We start from the raw sequence: 26,447 nt of genomic DNA, 5'->3' as shown, positions 1-26,447 counted from the left end.
AATAAAGACACAATTTCCCCCCCACCCAAGTTCACAGACCCCTTGAATCCTTATTTAAGGAACTCCTTTGCAAAAGAAATGGCTCAAATATACAGCTGCTCAATAATCAGACAAGCAAATCACATAATTTAGAGAGCTCAGGTAAGAAAATCTACTTTTTACCTCTCTCGATTGGACATGGGCTTCATTTGTAATTGGGGGGCCAATCTTGTTGGAGTGTTCATGTTTTCACTGGGTTCCTCAGAGAGGTGGCCTCTCTGAAAAAGAGATGGATCAGGATGCAGGGGGAAAAAACATCAATCAGAAATCACCTCCAAGAACATTAAAACCACTCTGAAGATGCCACCCTTTGGCATTTCCCTTGTTTCAGTAATTGCCTCTGAGGAAAGCCATGGAATTATTATTCACCCTTTTTTTCAGCTTGTGCTTAGATTTCCTCTTTTCTTTTGACCGTCCAGACTTTTTATGTGTGGCTACAGGCTGGCTGCTTTTGCTGCTGGTGAGCCCATTCATACGTTGACTCTTGCCACCGATGATTCCTCGACATTTCTCAAAGCCACACTTACACAGTTGCTTTGAAAGGAACGAGAATAATGCTTTTAGGCTGCCGTTTCATTTATAAGTTCAAATAGGATGCCAGAGCATCTGGACACCCAACAATAAGTTTGAATGAAGAAACTTTCACATAGAGGAAAACAACTAATTGAGAATGAAGTGGATTTCCACAATAGTTGAAAGATAAGATTAAATATTGGAAAAAACTTCACCAGAATACTTAAGAACTGGAGACCAAAAATGATTGGGCAATCTCTTCTGAAAGAATAACATAGACCTGTGTATCCTAGATAAAAGTGGAGTTAAGAGTGAGAAACTGCTTTTTCCACTGTACTTCTCAATAGCTACAACTCAGTAATGTTTACTGAAGGCCTATGTTATACAGAGCACTGTGACAAAGTTCAACCTCCCTCTTGGATTTATTATTCTTACCTGTTTTTTAAAAAATATATTTTTATTGATTTCAGAGAGGAAGGGAGAGGGAGAGATAGAAACATCAATGATGAGAGAGAATCATTGATCGGCTGACTCCTGCACACCCTCCACTGGGGATTGAGCCCGCAACCTGGGCACGTGCCCTGACTGGGAATCAAACCGTGACCTCCTGGTTCATAGGTTGATGTTCAACCACTGAGCCACACTAGCTGGGCACATGCTTACCTGTTTTTCAACATTAAAGGAATGAAAGTTGTAATCATAAGTGAGTTCTGTACCAGCTGGCATATCTTTAAGAGCATATAGTCCAATCCGGTAAACTCCATTAACAGACCTATAGAGAAAGGACAACAGTTAAAGGTAGAGGTTCACTTGTTTTTATACTCATGGTGACAAATTCAGTGGGCCTATGCTGAATGAACTGTTATGAGACAAACCATGTAACAGTACGTAGCACAAAGTAAGCAGTAAATAAATACTAGATGTTTTATATATTTATATATGACATTTTCTACCAACTGGGGCCGGGGATCGAACCTGCAACTCATATACATGCCCTTCACTGGGAATCAAACCTCAGGCTCCTCGGAGCGTAGGCCGACTAAGTAGTTAGGATGAAGTGAAGAATAGCAGAGGCTTACTCTTTGCCAGGAGGATCTGGTATAATAGGGAAATGTCTAAGCTACTTTGTGTAAGTTGATTGACATTGTGCAAAGATCAATCTCTGGATACCCTCAATGCTTTCTGTTCTATGGGATTCTTGGTTTCAGCATCCCCTGCTTCCTTACCATTTCTGCATTTCACAGTTTGGGTCACAGCTGTGGTTGATGAATCGAGCCTCATTTCCCATGCGATAACTGTCAATCACCATTCCACTATCCAGGTTCAGACAATAGTGGTCACTATGATTATGATACTGCTCGATCATCCTGTTTCTGAAAAGGAGAAAGATTATTGAAAGTCACTTAATGGTTAAATTGAAAGTAAATTTCAAATATTCCATTTTCCATTCTAATCTGATACTTTTACCATTTTACTGACTATCATCAATTACCTGAATTCCTGTTCACTGACAACTTCTCCTAGGTATTCAATGATGAACTGCCCAGCTTTTAGGGGTTCTTTGGTTCTGATTCCCCAACCTTTTTCCTCAGCTCGAAATCGTTCTAGACATTGCACCCATTCATGCCTCTGTATCCTCTGGTTACAGCACTGCTCACCACAGGGGCAAGTGTTGGGGGAACACTCAGCAAAGATCATTCTAGAAAGAAAAGCAATAATTGTATGTCAATTAACATTATATGCCTACATAAACCCATTTTATGTTTTATAGGAATTCTTAAAATGAATACACCAAATTATTTTAACAAGGTTAGATTGACTAACAAGCTTAACAAGTAATAATATAGAACTTAAAAAATTAATAACACTATAAATTTCCAAATCCAGTTGTAACACCAAATGCTCCTTGCAAATTATTAAGCTAATTGTCCACTTAGCATCCTGGGTAAAAGTTATCTTATTTAGCTCTGTGCTAAGAGTAAATGAACTGCAACCAACACAGAAATTAATAGTTTCAGATTATACTGCAATTTTGTTTTGAAGTAGCTCATGGCCATTTATAGATTTTTTTTTAAAACTGTAGTAAAATACACACAAAATTTACCATCATAACTACTTTTAAGTGTAAAGGTCAGTATACTCATATTATAATTTTTTTAAAAAAATAGGAATCCATATTTCATTAAAGACATTTCCGCCGAAACCGGTTTGGCTCAGTGGATAGAGCGTCGGCCTGTGGACTGAAAGGTCCCAGGTTCGATTCCGGTCAAGGGCATGTACCTGGGTTGCGGGCATATCCCCAGTGGGAGATGTGCAGGAGGCAGCTGATCGATGTTTCTCTCTCATCGATGTTTCTAACTCTCTATCTCTCTCCCTTCCTCTCTGTGAAAAATCAATAAAATATATTTAAAAAAAAAAAAAAGACATTTCCATATTGGAAATAACATTAGCAGTCTATATAACTAGCTAAACCTATAATTTGGAGTGAATAAACAAGTAAACAATTTTGAACACAGTAGGTGAACGTGGTTATGCGTATGCCCTCTCACTGCTTTCCTTTTTAAATTTCTAGGATCTTTAAGAGAAGCCTTTTAGTTGTTTTATAGTTTGGAATCCCAGTATGGGTATTTAGCATGAACAGGGAGGACCAAGAATATATTGGTAAATCAAAATATATTATATGTTTATAATCATAACTTATAAATTTTATACAGAAAGTATTTAATACTTTACAATTTAAGTATTTTCAGAGTCATTTCATTTATTCTTCCAAAAAATATTGTCCTTATCTAAAGGACAAATAGTATAGTGTCAAATCACACAAATGAGCAGTAAGCAGAGAAAGTTTCCATTGGATTCTTCTTCAACTTAAGACAATCAACTTAACTTGTGAAAAAGACACTGCCTTACTGTCAAATTCATCACCTTTATTCTTCCTTTTGCTGACTTCTTTGCTGTAAGAATATTGTTGAACAGCTCTCCTGAAAATGCCCTCTTTTTGTGGACTTTGTTGATAATTTATGATAATGGATTTCCCACCTTTCTTCTAATAACGGTTTCTGTCTTTCTATTTAAACAGTAAGCCCTTTTTCCTGCGTACCTTCTATGACACATTCTTTGTTCATCTTTTCTTTAGGAGGCTCATTTATTTTTGTGGTTTCAATTATAACTCCCTGTTCGTAATACCCTACACCCACTAGTATATTTCCATATTTCATAACACACACAACAATATAGTTTAGGTGGACAAAATAACTAAAATATAAATATAACATAGTACTGAGAGAAAAGAGACTTCAATTTAAAAAATTTCTGCCAAAGAACAATCATTCAGAGGTTGCTAAAAATTTGTGGTTTTTAGAGTTGAAGGCACTGAAATATATTCCATTTGTTTTTATAAATAACCAAGATAAGCCCTTTAATTATATAAAAAAGTAAAACATGTTTCTATACATTGTGCCTGAAAACAAGACTGTAAATTTACCCAAATCTAAAAGTAGATGCTGCAAATTAAGATGTGAAGATTTTGAAATTTACAGTGATGTATGGAAGGTACAATTTCACAACTGGCATGTTGATGCAGGAGGTAGGTACTAAAACACTGATTTCCCCAGCCATGAGAACAATTGACTAGAGACTAGGAAAGCAGTTGCTTTTGCCCAGGAAACCAATATAGAACAGAAAATATTGATGTGAATTTCTTTTTTGCTATAAATTTTCTTATATTACCAAAACCAACAAATCTATTTTCACTCTTTTGCCTCTATTAAACATTTCCACTTTGAAATCTCATTGTCATTTTAAAATTAATGGTCCAAAATGAAAATCATAATTTGTATCTTCAAACCAGTCATATTCCTTACTGTCTATCTCTGACAATAGTGTTAGTATTTCTTGTTGCTATCATTGACTAGATTCTCATGTGTATCCGCTATATGCTAATGATTTATGAACCCATTCTTATTTCTCACTGCCACCAGACTACTTTTACTTCCTCATTATGGCTACTATATACAGAGATCTAGGAAGGTTTCCAGAACTGTGCTTAATACTTTATAAACATTGATTCATACAATCCTCACAAACTTCTCATAAAAGGTATTATTTTTATTAGAGGGGTTAATAACGTTCTTCAGGTCTAATAAATAACAAGATTTAAAACTGGGTATATAAGACTCTAAATATCATTTTTTTCAGTTACTGTATTCATCCCACATTTGAGCTGAATGTTTATGTGCTCCCAAAGTTCACAGCTGAAGACCTAGCCCTAATGTGATGGTATTTAGAAGTAGTGCCTTTGAGAGGAAAACAGGTTTCTATTAGGTGATGAGGGTGGGAACTTCATGATGGAGTGACCCTGTTAAAAAGGCACTATTTGTCTATGAGCATGCACTCAGGAAAAGCCATGTAAGTATGCACGAAGGCAGCTGTCTATAAGCCAGGAAGTGGATCCTCACCAGACAGCGAATCTACTGGCATCTTAACCATGTACTTCATAGCCTCCTAAACTGTGGGGAATAAATTTTCTGTTGTTTAAGCTACCCAATCTATGGTATTTTGTTATAATAGCCCCAGCTGACTAAAACATCCTATTAATTATGTTTTATATATCAATGTGGACCTTCCTGAGGCAAAATCAAAGAGCATATTTAACTTTTCCCTCCAACTGAAGTATCTTATATAGATCGTAAAGCCTATGTTTTTTAAGGAATCTGTTTAGTATAGTACCTATTGAGGCAGTCATCCACACAGCCCTTCCTGGTGTCATCATCTGGCTTCTTACAGTTACAGGTGGTAGCCTCATAACCAGAAAGGGGTTTGACATCAACGTAGACATCTTGAAAGAAGTAAAGAATAGTTTGTGAATATACAGGATAATTGTTAAAGCGTCAGACCAAGAGGAACACTGATGATATGGAGACAGAAAAAATAGCTCCCAAATTACTCACTTGAACGAATTTTTTTATATAGTGGGACATCTGGCTTTTTGTATAGCTAGAAGAAAAAAGAAAAATCTTAATATAGCATTTAACTTCAAATGCCAGACAGCAGCATTAATCACTAAAAATACAGGAAGTTATCCATGTGCTCTGCCTACATGGAAATAGTTACAAGACTTTCTGGGCTGGATACATTTGAGGGAAAATCTTGATGTGATCACTTTTTACCCCAAATTAGAAGGTGACTTACTAGATCAGTGCGAGAGAACTAGGTTCAATAGAAGAGATCTACACTAATAAAAGAGAAACATGCAAATTGGTGTCACTCCGCTACCCTTCCCATTGGCTAATCAGGGAGGCTTGCTTGCTTCAGTGACAGAGGACTCCAACTCCAATGTTCCCCGCCTGACTTGCCGGCCTCTCAGCTGCAATTCTAAGCAACTATGTTGCAAATATAGAAGCTAAACAAAACCCCAGAAACCTGCTTTACTCAGCCGGGCTTCAGCCAGCCAGACCGCAACATTGTATCAAATACAGATGGTAAACAAAGGCCAGAAACCTGTTTTCAGCAGCCGAAGCCTCAGAGCTAAAGCTGGCAAAGAATAAAAAAAGAAAAAAGAAAAAAAGGAGCGGTTGGGAGCTTCAGTCACCCGTCAGCCTGAAAACGGCCTTCAGCCCCTCAGCCAGAATGGCCAGGCACCCCAGTGGGGACTTCCACCCTGATCCAGGACACCCTTCAGGGCAAACCAGCCAGCCCCCACCTGTGCACCAGGCCTCTATTCTATATAGTAAAAGGGTAATATGCCTGCTGGCATCGGGATCAGCGGAGCCGTGAGGCCTCCCGGCACCGGGATCAGCATGACAGAGGGCAGCGCCCAAACCCCCTGATAGCCCTGCGGCTCTGTGTGTGACAGGCTGCAGCGCCCTAACCCCCTGATCGGCCCTGCTCTGTGTGTGACAGGGTGCAGCGCCCCAACCCCCTGATCGGCCCTGCTCTGTGGGTGATAGAGGGCGGCGCCCCAACCCCCCCCCCCACGGGCCCTGCTGTGTGTGTGATGGGGTAGAACCATAACCTCCCCATCGGCCCTGCCCTGAGTGTGACAGTGGCGGCGCTCCAACCCCCGGATCCGCCCTGCTCTGTGTGTGACAGGGTACGGAGCCCCAATCCCCCTGATGGGCCCTGCTCTGTGCATGACAGGGGGTGGTGCCGCAACTTCCCTATCGACCCTGCCTTGAGTGTGACAGGGGGCGGTGCCCCAACCCCCCAATCGGCCCTACCCTGAGCATGACTAGGGGTGGCATCGCAACCTCCAGATCCGCCCTGCTCTGTGCATACAGGGGGCGGCGCCCCAACTCCCCAATTGGCCCTGCTCTGAGCCCTACCAGGGACTGCACCTAGGGATTGGGCCTGCCCTCTGCCACCCGGGAGCAGGCCTAAGCCAGCAGGTCGTTATCTCCTGAGGGGTCCCAGACTGCGAGAGGGCACAGGCCGGGCTGAGGGACCCCCTCTCCCCCGGGTGCACAAATTTTTGTGCACCGGGCCTCTAATATAAATATAAAATGGTTTAAAGAAAGTGCATTTTGAACAATGGTTTTTTTCTTTGTTAATTCTCACTCAAGGATATTTTTTCCATTGATTTTTTAGAGAGAATAGAAGGGAGGGCGGAAGGGAGGAGAGAGAGAAACATCAATGTGAGAGAGACACATGGAGCCTGGCCAGTGTGGCTTAATGGTTGAGCATCGATCTATGAGCTAGGAGGGCACATGCCCAGGTTGTGGGCATGATTCCCAGTGGGGGCGTGCAGGAGGCAGCTGATCAATGATTCTCTCTCATCATTGATGTTTCTGTCTCTCCCTCTTCCTTCCTCTCTGAAGTCACTAAAAAAATATATATAAAAAAGAGAGAGAGACAGCGATTGGTTGCCTCCCCCACATGCCCCAACCAGGGCTGGGGAACAAGCCAGAAACCCAGGTATATGCCCTTCACTGGGAATCAAACCTGAGACCCTTCAGTGCATGGGCCAACACGCTAATCACTGAGCTGCGCTGCCCAGGGCTGACTGATATATTTCTTCTTCTTTTTCTAAATATTTTTATAGATTTCAGAGAAGAAGCAAGAGGGAGACATAGAAACATCAATGATGAGAGAGAATCATTGATCGGCTGCCTCCTGCACGCCCCCCACTGGGGATCGAGCCTGCAACCTGGGCATGTGTCCTGGACTGGAATCGAACCCGGGACCCCTCAGTCCGCAGGCAGATGCTCTATCCACTGAATCAAACCAGAGAGTGTTTCTTTAGCATGTTGTTGGATTAACTTAAATGAAAATCACACATTGTAAATCAAAGCTATTCATTTGGATAAATTAAGATTCTATTTGCCTCTATGAAAAAGGAGAAAAACTTGCCTAGGGATTGCTTATATGAACTGGATATGTATATGAAATTTAAAAAAATTAGTACCCTGGCTTTTTCAAGGTGGGTATTGTTGGAAAACACATTTCACATTTTAATTAAGGCAATTAATTTAGTGAATAAAGAGGATAGGGCAAGCAGGAACATTGAGCTCTCACACTGTAATTAAGAATGCATCAGCCCAGCTGGTGTGGCTCTAACTGAACATCAATCCATGAACCAAGAGGTCACTGGATAAATTCCCAGTCAGGGCACATGCCTGGGTTGCAAGCTTGATCCCCAGTAGGGGTCGTGCAGGAGATAGACAATCAATGATGTTTCTCTTCGATATTTCTATCTCTCTATCCTTCTCACTTCCTCTCTGTTTAAAAAGTAAAAACATATATATAAAAAAAGCCTGGCCACTGTGGCTCAGTAGTTGAGCATCAACCCATGCATGAACTAATAGGTCACTGGTTCGATTCCTGGTCTGGGCACATGCCCAGGTTGGGGGCTCAATCCCCAGTAGGGGCGTGCAGGAGGCAAGAGAGAAAACGAGTATCTTCCTATTTTTAGTTCCCAATATATTTAAAGATCTTTTAAAAGCATAAAAGTGTTAAACATTTTCCCTGTTTCCTTTGTATGTGAAAAATAAATTCCAAACTGATGGGAAGGAGCCAACAAAAATAAAGCCTGAAATTTCTTCATGCTGCTTGCAGTACATCTAAATTCTCTGGAGACCTGCATCAAACAGGATTCTTACAGGACAGAATCTATGCTACCAAAATAAAAGTCCAGAATAATAACAGAAGATTGCCCAGGAAAGTAGAAACTCACTGCTATTTTGAATTATGAGTAAAGGCAAATAGGTCACATTAAATATGAATGCAAATTCTTTTTTTTTTTTTTTAGTCTCTAACCTTCACAGGGACACTTTATATTTCCTAAAATGAGAGCATAACAAGGAGGCAGAGAAAAAGATCTGCATTCCCTCCCTGCCATGCCTTAAGAATGAAACCTGGTAAGATAGGTTCATTGTACCTGATTATGTTTCCACTGCCAAAGGATGTCATAAGGAAGCTGGAAGTCAATTCTTTTTTGCCTTAGATACTTTCCTGAAACAAAAACAACAATAACAAAAAACTATCAATTTGAACATCTATTCATACACAAGATCTAATATGCACTGACTAGAAAAATAAAAATCTAATTTTTAACTTTATGGATTTTTCCATCACTAATCTTTAATTTTTACCTATTTTTTTTCATGCTAAAAACATATTTTAATAGTAGTCTATATAAAACAACTAGCATAGCAAATTTACTACCAAAAATACACAGGACATTATGAAGCAAACAAAACACTAAGAATTTTTGATTATTATTATTTTAAAAACTTTTTACTGATTTTTAGAGATAGGAAGGGAATAGAGAGATAGAAACACTGGTGAGAGTGAAATATCATCAGCTGCTTCCTGCACGGCCCCTTCCCCCAACCCCAGGGATCAAGACCCCAACCCCAGCATGTTCCCTAACCAGGAATTGAAACAGTGACCTTCTGGCTCATAGGTCAACACTCAACCACTGAGCCACACCGGCCGGGCAAGAATTGTTTATTAAAATTACTAACTAGAGCATCTGGCACCTATTCTCCTTCATTATTATGCATAATATAAAAGCTCTAAAGCTGATTATAAAAAGGGGAAGAATAGCCCTAGCTGATCTGATTCAGTGGATAGAGCGTCAACCTGTGGACGGAAGGGTCCCAGATTTGATTCCGGTCAAGGGCACATGCCCAGGTTGCAGGCTCAATCCCCAGTAGGGGGCTTGCAGGAGGCAGCCGATCAATGATTCTCTCTCATCATTGATGTTTCTATCTCTCTCTCTCTCCCTCTCTCTGAAATCAATAAAAATGTACTTAAAAAAGGGGGCGAAGTATGAGTTTTTAATAACAGGATTCCCTGACTTTAAATAACTCAATAGTGTTTACATGGATATTCATAATTAACTTCTTAAAAATTAAAATTCTACTATTTAAAGCCAATTTCAAAGCCCCCTTTCAACCTTAAAGAGGCTTCTTCAATTTCCTTACTCTATATGACCCTTCTGTGTTTTTTAAGGAATATTGTTCAATGTTTTGTTGCTCAATTGAGAGAACAGATGTTAAAGATTGTATATAATACATGTTTATGGTTTAAAAGCAATTTCTCAAAAATATAACAAACCTATATATAGAGAAAATTTAAAAATCATATCTATCATTCACTTGTATAAAATCAATTTCTTATACTGAATAGAAAAAACCAATGAAAGAGTAACAACTATTTAAAGTTAAAAATATATATATAATGTTTAAGTTAATAGTCAGTTAAAATAAGTTTAAATATTTTTAAAAGTGTGACAAGAGTACATTGCTGTTTTTCAATAAAGATGTTTTGCAAGATCTTTCTGTTAATAAAGTAGTTGATAGTTTCACTAAAATTTTCTTTCTCTCCCCTACACTTCCCCTCTCTCTAAAAATCAATGGAAAAATATCCTCAGATAAGGATTAACAACAAAACTGAAAGCAGAGTCCTCAACAGAGAATAGTAAACTAATGCTCATAGCAGCATTATTCAGAATTGTAAAGGTGGAAACAAGAGAAATGTCCACTGACGAATGAATGAATAAACGAAATGTGGGGCTCTGGCCAGTTTGGTTCAATTGGTTGGAGCTTTGGCCCATGGACTGAAGGGTTGTGGATTTGATTCCAGTCAAGGGCTTGTACCTGTGTACAAATCAAATAAAAACAGAAAAGTGGCTCTATTTCTGGGCTACTTATGCTGTTCCATATATGAATGCCAATACCACAGTTTTGATTAAAGTGCTTTATAGTAACTCTTGAAGTCTGATAATGTCTTCCAATATTTTTATTTAAAGATCATGTTGAAGATTCTAGGTCTTTTGCATTTCCATATAAATTTTAGAATCAGTTTATCAGTTTTTACAGAAAATCCTACTGGTAATATAGTTTAGATCATACCAAATATTTCCAATCTCTGAATGTGGCATATTTCTCCATTTATGTAGGTCTTTCTCAGATAAATGTTTTCATTTTTAGGGTAAAGGCCTTGCAAATTTTTAGATATATTTATTTTAAAAATTTTTATTCATTGACTTTAGAGAAAGAGAAAGGGAGAAAGAGAGAAACTGTGTATGGGGTGAAATGCAGCAGGAATTCAATTTATTTCTATTTCATCTTGCATCAGTTTTAAGTTGTATTTTTAAAGGAATTTATCCATTTCATATACATTGTTCAATGTCCTGGCCTAAGGTTACTCAGAATAATCCCTTAATAGCTTCTTAATGACAGTAGGACCTATTGCATGGATACCAGTAATTTGTGTTATCTCTTACTTTTTTTCTTGATTAGTGCAGCTAGAGGTTATGAATTTTGTTGCTCTTTTCAAACCTAGTATTTTATTGATTTCTACTCTTTATTATTTCCTTATTTCTACTTATACCCCAGTTTTGTAGAAATGACTGGGATGGCTTTGATCTTCTCACTTGACATTGAGTATTTGGTAATAGTAAGTCAAGGGGAAGGGGTAGTCACTCTGTGTTAAGTACAAAGTAAGTCTTACATAATCCTCACTATTCAGGATGAAAGCATTTTCAATATGTCGATGAAAATGCTAAGATGTAGAGTAGATAAGTAACTTGTTCAAGGTCAAATAGCTACAAGAGTATGGAATGGGAACTGTTGTTCATATGTGCTTGATTCTAAGGTGTGTCAAGGATCCCTAAGATCACCCTCAGGTTCGGTGATTCACAGGACTCAGCATAGAGTTATACTCATGGTCATTACAGCAAAAGGAAACAAAGCAAAATCAGTAAAGAGAAAAAGGCTACTGGGCAAAATCTGGAGGAAACCAGGCACAAATTTAAGAAGTTCTCTCCCAGTGGAGTCACAGAAGATGAAATCTTTGGCAAGGCTTTGCGACAACATTTGTGAAACATTGTCTATCAAGGAAGATCATCAGAAATTCATTAATGAAGGTTTTAATTGGTGGCTGGACATATAGGTACCCTCTGCCTATAATGTACCAAAATTTCAGACTTTTAGAATGAAAGCAGGTGTTCAGTGGAAACCATAGACTCTACACACAGTGAACACAGTAGAACACTGTTATTACCATCTAGGGCAGGGATGGCGAACCTTTTGAGCGCGGCGTGTCAGCATTTTGAAAAACCCTAACTTAACTCTGGTGCCATGTCACATATAGAAATTTTCTGATATTTGCAACCATAGTAAAAAAAAGACTTATATTTTTGATATTTATTTTATATATTTAAATGCCACTTAACAAAGAAAAATCAACCAAAAAAAATGAGTTCGCGTGTCACCTCTAACACGCGTGTCATAGGTTCGCCATCACTGATCTAGGGAGTTTTATCTCAATAGAGGAAACTGTTTATGGTTTTCAAGTTCCCTGATGCCAGGTAATGGCCAACCTAGCAAGGAGGAGGTTCTAAGAATGAAAGTCTTAGGTCTGCTGTTAATTTTTTTCTGCACATAGGTCTATGTTCTTTCCATTATATTGGGAAAAGCAGTCAAGGTTTGGCATTAAGTCTGAATGACTTACTAGTACAGTGAGTGGCAACCGAGGCTGCAGGTTTGATCTCTGGTTGGGGTGCATACAGGAGGTAACCAATTGATGTTTCTTTCTTAGCTCAATGTTTCTCGCTCTCTCAAAAATAAAATCAATAAAAGCATATCCTTGGGTGAGGATTAAAATTTATTTCTTTACGATAAATAAACCTGATTTTATTAAACATTTAAAACTAAATATTACTTTACATTTATTGAATATGACTCCAATGGTAAGATGCATTTAATTTTGTTTATATATCTATTTTATTCATATAAGTAATACGGCAAAGAGAGAGATAAACCCAGGTCTCGCTGACTCAGTCATGCTCTTTGTTTACACCATATTGGAAGTGACCAGTTTAAAACAACTGAGTATCCGCCCTCTCTATCCTATCATAAATGATTATTTGAAAAACAAAATAGCACATCCTGAAAAAAAATATATCCTGCAACAGTCTGATTTAAAGTCCTGTTTCAGCCCTGGCCAGGTGGCTCAGTTCATTGGAATGTAGTCCATACACCAAAAGGTTGCACATTCGATTCCCGAGAGGGGTGCATAAAGAAGGCAACCAATTGATGCTGCTCTTGCATCAATGGTCCTCTCTCTCTCTCCCCCACTTCCTTTTTCTCTCAAATCAATAAAAACATATCCTTGGGGGAGGATTTAAAAAAAAAGATAAAGTCCTGATTCACCAGAGAAAAGAGTCACTACTTGGATAAGTTTTTCTATTTTTTATTTACTGAGTACAAATTAGTCTTAATAGAACTAAAGTGGGGATGCAGACATAAAATCTTTATTTAAATAAAGGAATTTCCATTCTAGACTTGTTAACCACTAATTCATGCCAGAGACATGACAGGAAATATTAGTCTACCCATTATTCTCCCTTTTTTCCTTGGAATTGACTGATTCCTTCATCCCCTTGCATAGTTAGAGCTTCATCCAAGATCTAAGTTAATTTCCCAAACAGGACAAAATCAGTAAGACCAAAATGGCTGTGTTTTCCTTTAAATAGGACTTGTAAATTACTTCTTATTTTCAAAGCCTATTTATCATTAGCAGGTTCTAGGAAATAGCACGATCTGCTAAGAAGCTGCTTCCACTGCTATGGCATCACTAATAAAAACAAAAGATTCTTTCAAGAGAACTTTGGCATTATGCCTAGAGAATATGGAGCTGAACTCTTACCTTCATTAAGTAAGTACAAGCATAGTTACCTAGCTGAGAATTAAGCCTTGTAACTCTATGTTGTAGTTACACCATTCTCCAGCCACTCAATATACAATAACTCATCTTTATTGCAAAACTTGTCTAAACCTGCTACTTTAAATACCCTTATGGTGCTCGGCTTTCTAGGGAGAAAAAGGAGATTTGATAATCATAGACCAGAGAAGAGCCCCTAGTCAAAAGGGTCAAGAGAGTCATAGTTGAAGAGAATATTATAGTGCACAGGATCAACATCTGCTACACAGTAAGTTGTTCCTGAGAAAAAATTGTCATCTACGTTCAGCAATTTATCCTAATTTCTCCTTCTTTTCCTTCATTTATACAACAAAAAATTGTTAAACTTCTATTACGTATTAGGCACTGGGAAATCAAAGGAGAATAAGAAAGACAAATGATCCTGTACTCCTGGAGTTAATAACATAACTAGAGGTCCAGTGCATAAAATTCATGCACTGGTAGGGTCCCTATCGTCTGGTGGCCAGCTGGGTATTCCCTCCCCTCCCCAGCTGGCCCCACCCCCTGGTTGAACTCCCAGTAAAGGGGACAATTTGCATATTACGCTGTTATTATATAGGACTAGAGGCCCAGTGCACAAAAATTTGTGCACTGGCGGGCGAGGGGGGTTAGGGGGTGTCCCTCAGCCCCACTTGTGCCCTCTCACAGTCTGGGACCCCTCAGGAGATAACCATCTGCTGGCTTAGGCCCGCTCCCTGGGTGGCAGATGGCAGGCCCGATCCCTCGGTGCCTGCCCCGCCTCCCCGGAGTCACGCACACGGTAGGGCCGATCCAGGGACTGGGGCGCCGCCTCGGGTCGCGCACATGGCAGGGCCGATCTGGGGGTTGGGGCGCTGCCTCGGGTCGGGTCGCACACGGATGCCAGGGTGGGCTGGCTGATCGCTGCTGCACCGCCCGGCCGCCCCAGGTCGGGTCACACATGGATGCCTGCTGCCCCAGTTTGCAGATAGCAGGCCCAGATGGTGGCGGGGCAGGCGGGATGGCGCTGGCCCGCCCTGCCTGCAGTATGCAAATTATCCGCCATCTTTGTTGGCAGTTAATTTGCATATCGTGCTGATTAGACAATGGGAAGTGTAGCAAAGGCATGGTCAATTACCATGTTTGTCTATTATTAGATAGGATAGGGGAGTCAGATAAAAATGAATAAACAAGTACAGTAATTATGCTATGTAATAAAAGCCTAAAAAGCTAAGTGTCCGGTCATCAGTCAGCCATTCAACCAATCAAAGCGTAATCTACAATAAAAGAGAAACAATTGGTGTCACTCTGCTACACCCACCAGCCAATCAGAGTGACTATGCAAATTAACCCAACAAAGATGGCGATTAATTTGCATATGCAGACGTGGAGCGAAGAATGAAGGCTCTAGCTGGAGTGAAGACTGAAGACTGAAGAGGCTTGGCTTCTCTGCTGTGGTCGGACCAAAGGCCTGGGTCCTGGGTGCCGGAGGAAAACTGGTGCCAGCAGCCAGGGGAAGGAAGGCCTATTGTGTGAATCTTCGTGCAACGGGCTTCTAGTATGTTAATGATATGCTAAGACTGCTCAACTGCTTGCTATGATGTGCACTGACCACCATGGGGCAGATGCTCTGACCAGTAGGTTAGCTTGCTGCTGGGGTACGGCCAATTGGAACTGAGTGAGACAGGCTGGACAACCTCCTGCGCCCCTCCCTGGCTCTGATCGTGCACCGGTGGAGTCCCTCGGCCTGGCCTGCACTTTCTCACAATCTGGGACCCCTCCGGGAATGTTGGAGAGCTGGTTTCAGCCTGATCCCGCAGGCCAGGCTGAGGGATCCCACTGGTGCACGAACTCGTGCACCGGGCCTCTAGTAGATTATAAAAGAAAAACAGGGTTCTGTGATGTAGAATAAAGGAAGAACCCTCTGTGGTGGGACAATCATGAGAACAATTTTATTGTAGTTTTTATTTATTATTATTTTAAATATTTTTAAAAATTGATTTTTGGACAGAGAGGAAGGGAGAAAGAGAGAAAGAAACATCGATATGAGATCAAGAGCTTGTATGTATATATGTGCACTAGAGGCTGGGTTCACAAAATTCATGCACGGGTAGGGTCCCTAGGCCTGGCCGGCGATCAGGGCCGATCTGCAAGGCAACCGGGGGACCTCCACTGGCACCCACCTTGGTTGGCCTGGCGCTGCCTGCTCGCTGACCCCTCCACCCCGTCGCCAGTGAGGACCTGAGGGCTGGGGGCAGCTCCTGCGCTGAGCATCTGCCTCCTGGTGTTCAGTATGTGTCATAGTGACAGGTCTTTCTGCCGTTTGGTCGATTTGCATATTAGGCTTTTATTATATAGGCTAATTATATAGGCTAACCCATGGACAAAGACAACAGTGTGGTGAAGGCCTGGGGCAGAGGCTGGGAGAGAGCAGGGGCGGGGAGAGAAGGGGTCAGTGGGGGAAAAAAAGAGGACATATGTAATACTTTCAATAAAGATTAAAAATAAAGACAATGATGGGCTGCCTCCTACAACCCCTACTGGAGATAGAGCCTGAAACCTGGGCGTGTGCCCTAATAGGGAATTGAAGCCGAAACCTTTTAGTGTACGGAATGACGTCCAACCAAGTCACACTGGCAAGGGCCATGAATACAATTTTATTTTAAATATGATTTTTTACAGAGAGGAAGGGGGAGGGATAGAGAGTTAGAAAAACCCATGAGAGAGAAACATCCATCAGCTGCCTCCTGCACAACCCCTACTGAGTATGTACCCGCAACCAAGGTACATGCCCCTGACCGGAATCGAACCTGGGACCCTTCAGTCCGCAGGCCAACACTCTATCCACTGAGCCAAACCGGTTAGGGCATGAATGCAATTTTAAAGAAAACTATATATAAGCTGATACTGTCAGCTGATCCTTAAAGAATGAGAGGAAAACAATCATGAGAAGAGTTTGAAGAAATTTTCAGGCAATGGGAATAATAAAAGGTTTTAAGTATGATCTGTTCAAGTTATGAAATCACTTATCTTTTTATTGTGTGGAGAGTGGATTGGAAGACTGGACGGGGACAATGGAAGCGGACAGATCTGTTAGAAGGCTATGGCATAGTGGCATGGACTTGAGTGATGGCAATGGAATTTGGAGAGTAGGATATATTTTAAGAATGGAAATAATAAAACTTGGAGACGGACTGGATAAGGTGTTGAAAAAATGAGAAGAATTTAGGATGACTTCTAGGTACTTTTTATTTATTTGGTATGCTTCACAGTAGGACCCTAGGAGATACTATTACCCAAATGCTAAACAAAGCCTTGACTTTTCTCTAAAAAAAAAAAAAAGATAAATCTTGCTTAATTTTCAAGCAGATTAAGATCAGGAAAAGCAGGGGGCCTTTTTCCTTTGATTATTACATATCCATAAATCATCTCACTCCTTTTGAACTATGAAAGTGGACTGATGAATAGTTGTTTTTTTCTAGATGACATACTTAGGGAATCAAATGCCACAGGTATAGTGTTGTTTACTGAAACTCCAGTTAGTAAGATTTATGTCATTTTGACTCCTAGACAGCAAAGAGTTTGCAGAATTCTTTAGAGTTAAGTATAAATTAAATGGTAAAAAAAGAAAAAAGAGCTTCACCCCACTGGATATAAATAAATAATAACAGGAATGCAGAAACATTTCACCCAAACTCAAGAAATAACCCATTTTTTTCTCAGCAATATATTGTATATACTCACCAACATGAATGGGGGCTGGAAATAATCCATATTCATGCTCTCCTGGAGAGTATTCCAGCTTTTCTTTCTTTAATTGAATCAATCGGCTCTTTGGGCTATGATTAAAAAAAAAAAAAAAGAGGCAATAACATTTTCTCCTGTGGCCTTATATAGAAAAGAGATAATTCTATCAAGACTATTTGCTGTAACAGTACCTTAAATCTTTTTGTTTGATTTTAGAGAGAAAGAGAGGAAGGGGGGGGGGGGCGAGGAAAGAGAGAGAAGGAAACACTGATTTGTTGTTCTACTTATTTATGCATTCATTGGTTGACTCTTGTATGTGTCATGACTTCGGATTGAACCTGCAACCTTGGTGTATTGGGTCAGTGCCTTATCTGGCCCTGGATTTAGTCTTAAATGCATATTTTTGGAGGGGAGGGACAGATGCCAAGTACCTTCATATATTTTTAAAATACACATTTTTGGAATAGCCTTTTAGGAATTACACATAAGTAAGAGCATCACTAGCATTCTCCAATAGTTTTGCAGAAGAAACCTCAATTTCAGATCTGATCCTAATGATTACCATACATTTCACTAATGATTTATAGTTTATAAAGTACTTTCACATATCATTTATAGCAATACTATGAAGTAGGGAAGAGGAAACATTACAGTTTATAGACTTTGAAAACATGCTTATGAGATTAGGTGAATTGCCTTAATTTTATTAACTGGTAAGGAAATTTAAGATGAAAAACCTCAGTTTCTTTCCTTCTTTTGGTTAATCCTCACCTGAGGATATTCTTTCCCATTGGTTTTTAGAGAGAGCGAAAGGTGGGAAAGGGTAAGTGGGGGGTGGAGGGAGGGAGGGAGGGAGGGAGGGAGAGAGAGAGAGAGAGAGAGAGAGAGAGAGAGAGAGGGGCGCAGACAGACAGAGACAGACATTGGTTGCCTCTCTTGACGCATCAGGGCTGGGGATCAAACCTGCAACCCAGGTACATGCCCTTGACCTGGAATCCTAGAACCTTCAGTGAGCAGGCTGACTTACCCGCTGAGCTACACTGGCCAATGCAAAACCTTAGTTTTTTGAATGATGTTCTTAGAGGTTTACCTCTTTCACGCATCTTACTGGTTTGTGCTCCTAATGTTTGGTATGAGATCAATCTCAAGAGATTTCACAGCCCTGACCGGTTTGGCTCAGTGGATAGAGCATCGGCCTGATCTCACTCATTCATGGATAATAGAGACCATTATAAACTTTTGAACAATAATAGATACAGAGGCAGAGCTGCCTCAAACAGACTGTCAAACTGCAGCAGGAAGGCCGGGGAGGGTTGGGGGGCAGGAGGTAGGGGGGTAAGAGATCAACTAAAGGACTTGTATGCATGCATATAAGCATAACCAGTGGACATAAGACATTGGGGGATAGGGGAGGCTAGGGGACTGTCTAGGGCGGGGGGATAAAATGGACACATATGTAATACCCTTTGTAATACTTTAAGCAATAAAAAAAAAAACAAAAAAACAAATAAAAGTGTTAATTAGAGAAAAAAAAAAAAAAAAAGGAAAAAAGAAAGAGAAAAAAGGGTTCCAGGAAAGCCTCATTAGTCTATTATGACTTTATTTTGGCTTAATGTTCCAATAAATAAAGGCTGATATATTTCTTTTCTTTATGAATGACAATATATTACCTTTTAAAAAAACAAGCAAAAAAAAATTAAAAAAATTAAAAAAAAGTCTACTCTATCTTATAACAAGTAGGGAAACCAATACACATTTGCAAAATGAGAAAATTGAGGCCCAAAGAAGTTAGTTAATTACAGACCCTGAAGTTCATAAATTTGAAGACTGGTTCTTTCAAGTGGATCACTCATTTGTTTATTCAACAGTTATTGAGCACTCATTAAAGTCCAAATCCTATTCTAAGTGCTAAGGAACAGTGGTGAATAAGACAGTTTACATTCTACTTGGATAGACAGACAAGGAAATAAGAAAATAGTGGGGGGGAAATCAGCAAATAATAAATGCTAGGCAAACAATTAAAATGTGATAAAGAATAATATAAAAAGTGTTTTATAAGGACATGAAGCTAAGATGTAAATATTCCTGAGATACCAGACATGAGAGGATCTGGGAAAGGGAAGATCAGGCAGAGGAAATAGCTGTATAAGGTCAAAGTCAGAATGAGGTGGCTGAAGTAGTCCAGATGGAGTCAGAAACTAGGTCATGTAAAGTTTTTAAAGAAGTGATTAAGGAGTTTCAGATACAGTCACAAAGGAAGATAGGAAAGATGCTAGACTGTTCTACTTACATCTAGATTTCTCATTAAAAAACAAAACTAAACTTACCCAAATAATGATTGTGAACAGAAAGATGAATTTTTAAAGCCAAGTATAAGGTATATTTCTTCATCATAAAAGTCAAATATGTAGCTCAAGAAAACAGTTTTTATAACCAAGCACTCCGTATGAATGAAAATTTGGTCTACACTTTATTAGATTCAAGATTTATACAAACTGGGGGAGCAACTAAGATGGCGGCATAGGTAAACACCGGGAAATTATTGCCTCACACAACAATTGAAAATTACCGCAAAGGACTGAGCAAACATCATCCAGAACAACAGGAAGGCTGGCTGAGTGTAAAGTCCACAACTAGAAGGAAAGAAAAGCACGCTGAGAGCCAGAGGCGCTGCGGAGGTGAAGTGCAGAGGTACGGCGGTGCGCGCGCGCGAGGAAAGGGGGTGGCGCCTGAGGACCCGGCTGTCTTTTTGAATCACAAACTTCCGACGGCTCTGAGCTCTGAACTCCGGTTCCGGGAAGTCTCTGGGGACCCAGGTCTCACACGGGGAGAAGCTGGTCTGTCCGGCAGCGAGCGAACTTGAGGGCGGCTTTCCCTCAGAGGTGCTTGCAGCCGTTACCGGAACACTGAGACGCGCGACTCCGGGCGGAGAATTGGCCATGGCCGCTTTCTCCGCCCTCTGACTCCCTGAGACCCCGCCCCACCCAGGCTGCGGCAGAGGCTTTTGCATGTGAATGTACCTAACTGCAGCAGACCTGGAACTTCCAAGAGAAGGCCCAAGGCCCCGCAGCGGCTTGCATTGCTTCACAGCTGAGCCTCTTCGTGGCTCCTGCTGTGTGGCCTCAGGCAGAGGCTGAATTAGCACCTCCTTAGATCCAGGAGCCACTGTACCCAGTGGTCAGAGGGGGTCCATCCAGACTGCAACTCCTCAGATCCATAAGGGACGCACTCAGGGAGCAGACTCAGTGAGCACCAAAGCCCCACTGAAGCAAGTCTTGCCCCAGAAGGGTGTCTTCAGCACAGAAGTTCTCCCACTTTAGACACAGCTGATTCTCACAGCCAATTGGCCTGGAGGTCAATTCCTCCCAGTGATTCTACAACAACCAAGGCACCAAGAGTGCACCAAGAGTGTCCACCCCAGGTAACTGGGGAGGCTGAGCTACTGGGCCCTACAGGACACCTGGCGCACAGGGCCACTCTATCAACACAGGGAAGCTGCCAAAATGCGGAGACAAAGAAACAGGTCACAAATGGCAGAAATGGAGGAAAGCAAACGATTGGATATAGAGTTTAAGGCCACGGTTATAAGGTTTTTCAAGAATTTTATGGAAACCGCCGATAAATTTAATGAATCCCTCAATAAGTATAGGGAGACCATGGAGGACATGAAAAAGGACCAACTAGAAATTAAGCATACACTGACTGAAATAAAGAATAATTTACAGAGATCCAGCAGCAGAAAAGAGGATCCCAAGAATCAAGTCAAAGATTTGAAATACAAAGAAACAAAAAATACCCAACCGAAAAAGAAAAAAGAAAAGAGATTCCAAAAATATGAAGATAGTGTAAGGAACCTCTGGGACAACTTCAAGCGTACCAACATCAGAATTATAGGGGTACCAGAAGGAGAGAGAGGGCAAGATATTGAAAACCTTTTTGAAGAAATAATGACAGAAAACTTCCCCTACCTGGTGAAAGAAATGGACTTACAAGTCCAGGAAGCGCAGAGAACCCCAAACAAAAGGAATCCAAGGAGGACCACACCAAGACACATCATAATTAAAATGCCAAGAGCAAAAGATAAAGAGAGAATCTTAAAAGCAGCAAGAGAAAGACAGTCAGTTACCTACAAGGGAGTACCCATACGACTGTCAGCTGATTTCTCAACAGAAACCATGCAGGCCAGAAGAGACTGGCAAGAAATATTCAAAGTGATGAATAGCAAGAACCTGCAACCAAGATTACTTTATCCAGCAAAGCTATCATTCAGAATAGAAGGTCAGATAAAGAGCTTCACGGATAAGAAAAAGCTAAAGGAGTTCACCACCACCAAACCAGCATTATATGAAATGCTGAAAGGTATTCTTTAAGAAGAGGAAGAAGAAAAAGGAACTCTTACCATTTGCCACAGCATGGATGGAACTTGAGAGCGGATAAATACCACAGGATCTCACTCATTTGTGGAATAAAATGAACAACATAAGCTGATGAACAAGGACTGATCCAGAGACGGAGAGGCATTGATTGGACTGTCGGGACTTGGAGGGAAGGTAGGGGAGGGTGGGGGTAAGGGGGAAAGATCAACCAAAGGACTTATATGCAAGCATATAGGCCTAACCAATGGACATGGACAACGGGGGGGGTGAGGGCATGAGCGGGGGTGGGGGGGGTGGGGGGTAGAGGGTAACGTGGGGACAAGGACACATATGTAATATCTTAATCAATAAAAAAAAAAAAGATTTATATAAACTAATTAAACAGAGAATATAAAAGTTTCAATTTAGCTAAAACAGGAATGGAAACAAAACAGGCATTTTAGCCCGGCTGGCATGGCTCAGTGGTTGAGCATTGACCTATGAACCAGGAAGTCACGGTTCGATTCCCAGTCAGGGCATATGCCCGGGTTGTGGGCTCCATCCCCAGTGTGGGGCGTGCAGGAGGCAGCCGATCAATGATTCTCTCTAATCACTGATGTTTCTATATTTCTCTCTCCCTTACTCTCTGAAATCAATAAAAATATTTGAAAAACATACCACAAAACAAACCAACCAACCCAGGCATTTTACACTAATGCCATCAGGGTAAGTAACCAAATAGATAGTAGTCAGGGATGAAAATATGTGGCACCCTGAAATGAACCAACATACAATACCCCCTCCCCCACATACACACACAACAAACCCAATAGGAACCTGTATAGTTCTAGTCCCAAAAGAATGAAATCTTAAATACATCCCCCCTCAATCACTGATTGGCTCCCTAACAAAAACAATTTTATCCTTAACGTTGCAATACTGATATCTAAAATACACGATACCATTATGGATATGATAATTATGCCAGAAATTGTTTTCCTAGTTCGTGGGCAAAGTTTGATTTTGGTTTTAATTTAGGCATGGCTGCTTATTTTTCTGTTGGTGATAACATCAAGATACTCTATCACTTAAAAAAATATATATATACTAGAGGCCCGGGGGGGGGGGGAGGGGGGTCCCTCAGCCCGATCTGTGCCCTCTCGCAGTCTGGGACCCTCGGGAGATAACGACCTGCTGGCTTAGGCCTGCTCCCGGGTGGCAGAGGGCAGGCCCAATCCCTAGGTGCAGCCCCTGGTCGGGCTCAGAGCAGGGCCAATTGGGGAGTTGGGGCGCCGCCCCCTGTCATACACAGAGCAGGGCGGATCAGGAGGTTGCGATGCCACCCTCAGTCACGCTCAGTGTAGGGCCGATTGGGGGGTTGGGGCACTGCCCCCTGTCACACTCAAGGCAGGGTTGATAGGGAAGTTGCGGCGCCACCCCGTCACGCACAGAGCAGGGCCCATCAGGGGGGTTGGGGCTCCGTACCGTCACGCACAGAGCAGGGTCAATCAGGGGTTGGGGCGCTGCCCCGTCACGCACAGAGCAGGGCCCATCAGGGGGTTGGGGAGCTCCCCCCTGTCACGCACAGAGCAGGGCGGATCAGGAGGTTGCGAAGCCGCCCTCAGTCATGCTCAGGGTAGGGCCGATTGGGGGGTTGGGGCACTGCTCCGTCACACTCAAGGCAGGGTCGATGGGGAGGTTGCAGCGCCACCCCGTCACGCACAGAGCAGGGCCGATCAGGGGGTGGGGGAGCTCCCCCCTGTCACTCACAGAGTAGGGCCGACAGGGGAGTTGGGGCACCGCCCCCCCGTCACACACAGAGCAGGGCGGATCAGGGGGTTGGGGCGCTGCACCCTGTCACACTCAGGGAAGGGGTGATGGGGAGGTTATGGCTCTACCCCATCACACACAGAGCAGGGCCCGTGGGGGGCGGTGGGGGCGTTGCCCTCTATCACCCACAGAGCAGGGCCGATCAGGGGGTTGGGGTGCTGCCACTGTCACACTCAGGGCAGGGCCGATGGGGAAGTTATGCAGAGCAGGGCGCCGCACCCTATCACACACAGAGCCGCAGGGCAATCAGTGGGTTGGGGAGCTCCCTCCTATCAGGCACAGTGCAGGGCTGATCAGGGGGTTGGGGCGCCTTCCCCTGTCACGAACAGAGCAGGGCCGATAGGGAGGTTGTGGCCCTGCTCCCTGTCACACACAGAGCCGCAGGGTAATCAGGGGGTTTGGGCGCTGCCCCCTGTCACGCTGATCCCAGTGCCAGGAGGCCTCGCAGCTCCGCTGATCCCGGTGCTGGGAGGCATATTACCCTTTTACTATATAGGATAGAGGTCTGGTGCATGGGTGCGGGCTGGCTGGTTTGCCCTGAAGGGTGTCCTGGATCAGGGTGGGGGTCCCCACTGGGGTGCCTGGCCAGTCTGGGTGAGGGGATGATGGCTGTTTGCTGCTGGTCACACACCCTTCAGGGTGGGATTCCCCACTGGGGTGCCTGGCCAGTCTGGGTGAGGGGCTGAGGACTGTTTTCAGGCTGGCGGGTGACTGAAGCTCCCAACCGCTCCTTTTTTTCTTTTTTTTTTTTTTTTAATTCTGGGCCAGCTTTAGTTCTGAGGCTCCAGCTCTTAGGCCTCCCCCGCTGAAAGCAGGTTTCTGGCCTTTGTTTACCTTCTGTATTTGAAACAATGTTGCGATCCTGCTGGCTGAAGCCCGGGACTAAAGCAGGTTTCTGGGGTTTTGTTTAGTTTCTATATTTGTAATATAGTTGCTTAGAGTTGCAGCTTAGAGGCCGGCAGTGGCAGGCGGGGGACGTTGGAGTCCTCTGTCACTGAAGCAAGCAAGCCTCATGTTCACTTCCAGCTGCCTGGCTGCCGGCTGCCATCTTGGCTGGCAGTTAATTTGCATATCTCCCTGATTAGCCAATGGGAAGGGTAGCGGTCATACGCTAATTACCATGTTTCTCTTTTATTAGATAGGATACGATTTTTATTTTTATTTTTTTAATATATTTTATTGATGTTTTTACAGAGAGGAAGGTAGAGGGATAGAGAATTAGAAACAACGCTGAGAGAGAAACATCAATCAGCTGCCTCCTGCACACCCCCTACTGGGGATGTGCCCACAACCAAGGTACATGCCCTTGATCAGAATCGAACCTGGGACCTTTCAGTCTGCAGGCCGACGCTCTATCCACTGAGCCAAACCGGTTAGGGCAGGTATACCTTGTTTTATTGTGCTTCACAGATGTTGCATTTTTTACAAATTGAAGGTAAGACCCTCTACCTGCAAAAAGATTACAATTCAATTTATTGCGGTGGTGCCTATAGGTAGATTTATCATAGTTTATCCAATCAGCCTACTATGGAAGGGCATTTCAATTGTTAGTAATATTTGCTACTACAGATAATGCCCAATGAATAACCTTGCCCATATGCTGTTTGATATTTTGAAGATATATGTCCCAAAATCGTTTGGTGACAGATGTTGAAATCTGTGAATATACTAAAAGTCATTGAATTGTATGCTTTAAATGGATATGTTGTATCTCAATAAAAGCTTAGGCTTTCCCTGAGCTCAAAGACTTGAAGAAGCAAGCCACCACCGAGTTTTGCAACTACAGGAAAATGAGTATGAGCTTAGAACAGAACCTTGAGCCTCAGATGAGATCACAGACCTATCTTGATTCTCTAGTCTTGTGAGACACAGAACAGAAATGCTTAGACACCTAAAATTCCATACAAGCTGTGATATTATAAATGAGTGATGTTTTAAGCTGCTAATATTGTGATTTATTACACAGTTATAGATAATCAATACATGTATGTGTGTGCATATATGTTTATACTTATTTCCTGGTTCTGAGAGGGCCTAGAAGCAATGAAAACACAGTAACAATGACAATCCACTAGCAAGCAGCATATCAAGTACCTAGATTTTGATCTCTAAATGATAACCTCCATTAAAAGAAACCAAAGTAGGTTTGGTGAAATACATGATTCCTGATCTGAGACATGGAAGGACAAGGTAAATATGGTAAACAACAACAAGCAAGTAAAAACAAAAACAAAATACCCAGAGTGAATGACACCTTTCTGTGGTAGAAAGCAGGAAAGTCCTCAAAGATGATGAGATCATGTTTAAAGGAAACGAGACCAAGCTTAAAGGGAGTCCTGTGGTAAAATCAGGAAAATTTGACCATTTCTCCACAAGATGATGGTAATGGATTACTTTAAAATGCCTAAGTCCATATGATATCCAAAACAGAGAGTGAAAGGGGAAGGAAAGTGAAAGTGTATGTTCACAGGAAAATTAAATAGTGAAGAAATGTCAGAATTAGAAAATTACATTTGTAACTAACAATGAAAGCACAAACTTAGGTAAGGATCATAATGATGCTAAACTATTAGATAAAAGATTGCTAGAGAACAGGCCACAGCCTCAAATATTAACCCAAATTACTTACTAATTACAATAAGAAAACGTATCTTTACAGTGGAGAGATTTGATGGACACTCCCTTAACCAAGTGATCAAATATGGCATCACCAATAGTGGGACAATAAGTGGATGCAATAAGAAATATAAAATTTCACAAATGTAATATTCCTGCTAAGATTTAACCTAAATCTAA

At 41.7% G+C, this 26,447-nt stretch overlaps 1 protein-coding gene across 14 annotated transcripts in view; it reads right to left on the bottom strand.

Moving 5' to 3' along the window:
• ASH1L (ASH1 like histone lysine methyltransferase) overlaps positions 1-26,447 on the bottom strand; it is a 133,424-nt gene that overhangs the window by 23,340 nt on the left and 83,637 nt on the right. For 13 of the 14 annotated variants that reach the window (XR_004973333.1, XM_036343762.1, XM_036343761.1 and 10 more), the window contains 9 exons: positions 17,464-17,558; positions 8,927-9,000; positions 5,502-5,547; positions 5,281-5,389; positions 2,045-2,251; positions 1,779-1,925; positions 1,216-1,324; positions 409-573; positions 163-257 (listed from right to left, as the gene is read on the bottom strand). Coding sequence is in view for 13 of the 14 variants with exons in the window: in XM_036343762.1 (XP_036199655.1) it covers positions 163-257; positions 409-573; positions 1,216-1,324; positions 1,779-1,925; positions 2,045-2,251; positions 5,281-5,389; positions 5,502-5,547; positions 8,927-9,000; positions 17,464-17,558 (1,047 nt within the window). In the remaining variant the exon portion in view is untranslated. The remainder of the gene's footprint in view (positions 1-162; positions 258-408; positions 574-1,215; positions 1,325-1,778; positions 1,926-2,044; positions 2,252-5,280; positions 5,390-5,501; positions 5,548-8,926; positions 9,001-17,463; positions 17,559-26,447) is intronic. The other variant, XM_036343766.1, reaches the window with a different exon arrangement.

This window comes from Myotis myotis, unplaced genomic scaffold, assembly GCF_014108235.1.
Source record: "Myotis myotis isolate mMyoMyo1 unplaced genomic scaffold, mMyoMyo1.p scaffold_m19_p_18, whole genome shotgun sequence".
Lineage (NCBI taxonomy): Eukaryota > Metazoa > Chordata > Mammalia > Chiroptera > Vespertilionidae > Myotis > Myotis myotis.
The sequence above is the reverse complement of the archived record's forward strand: the minus strand, read 5'-3'. Positions and strand labels throughout refer to the sequence as shown.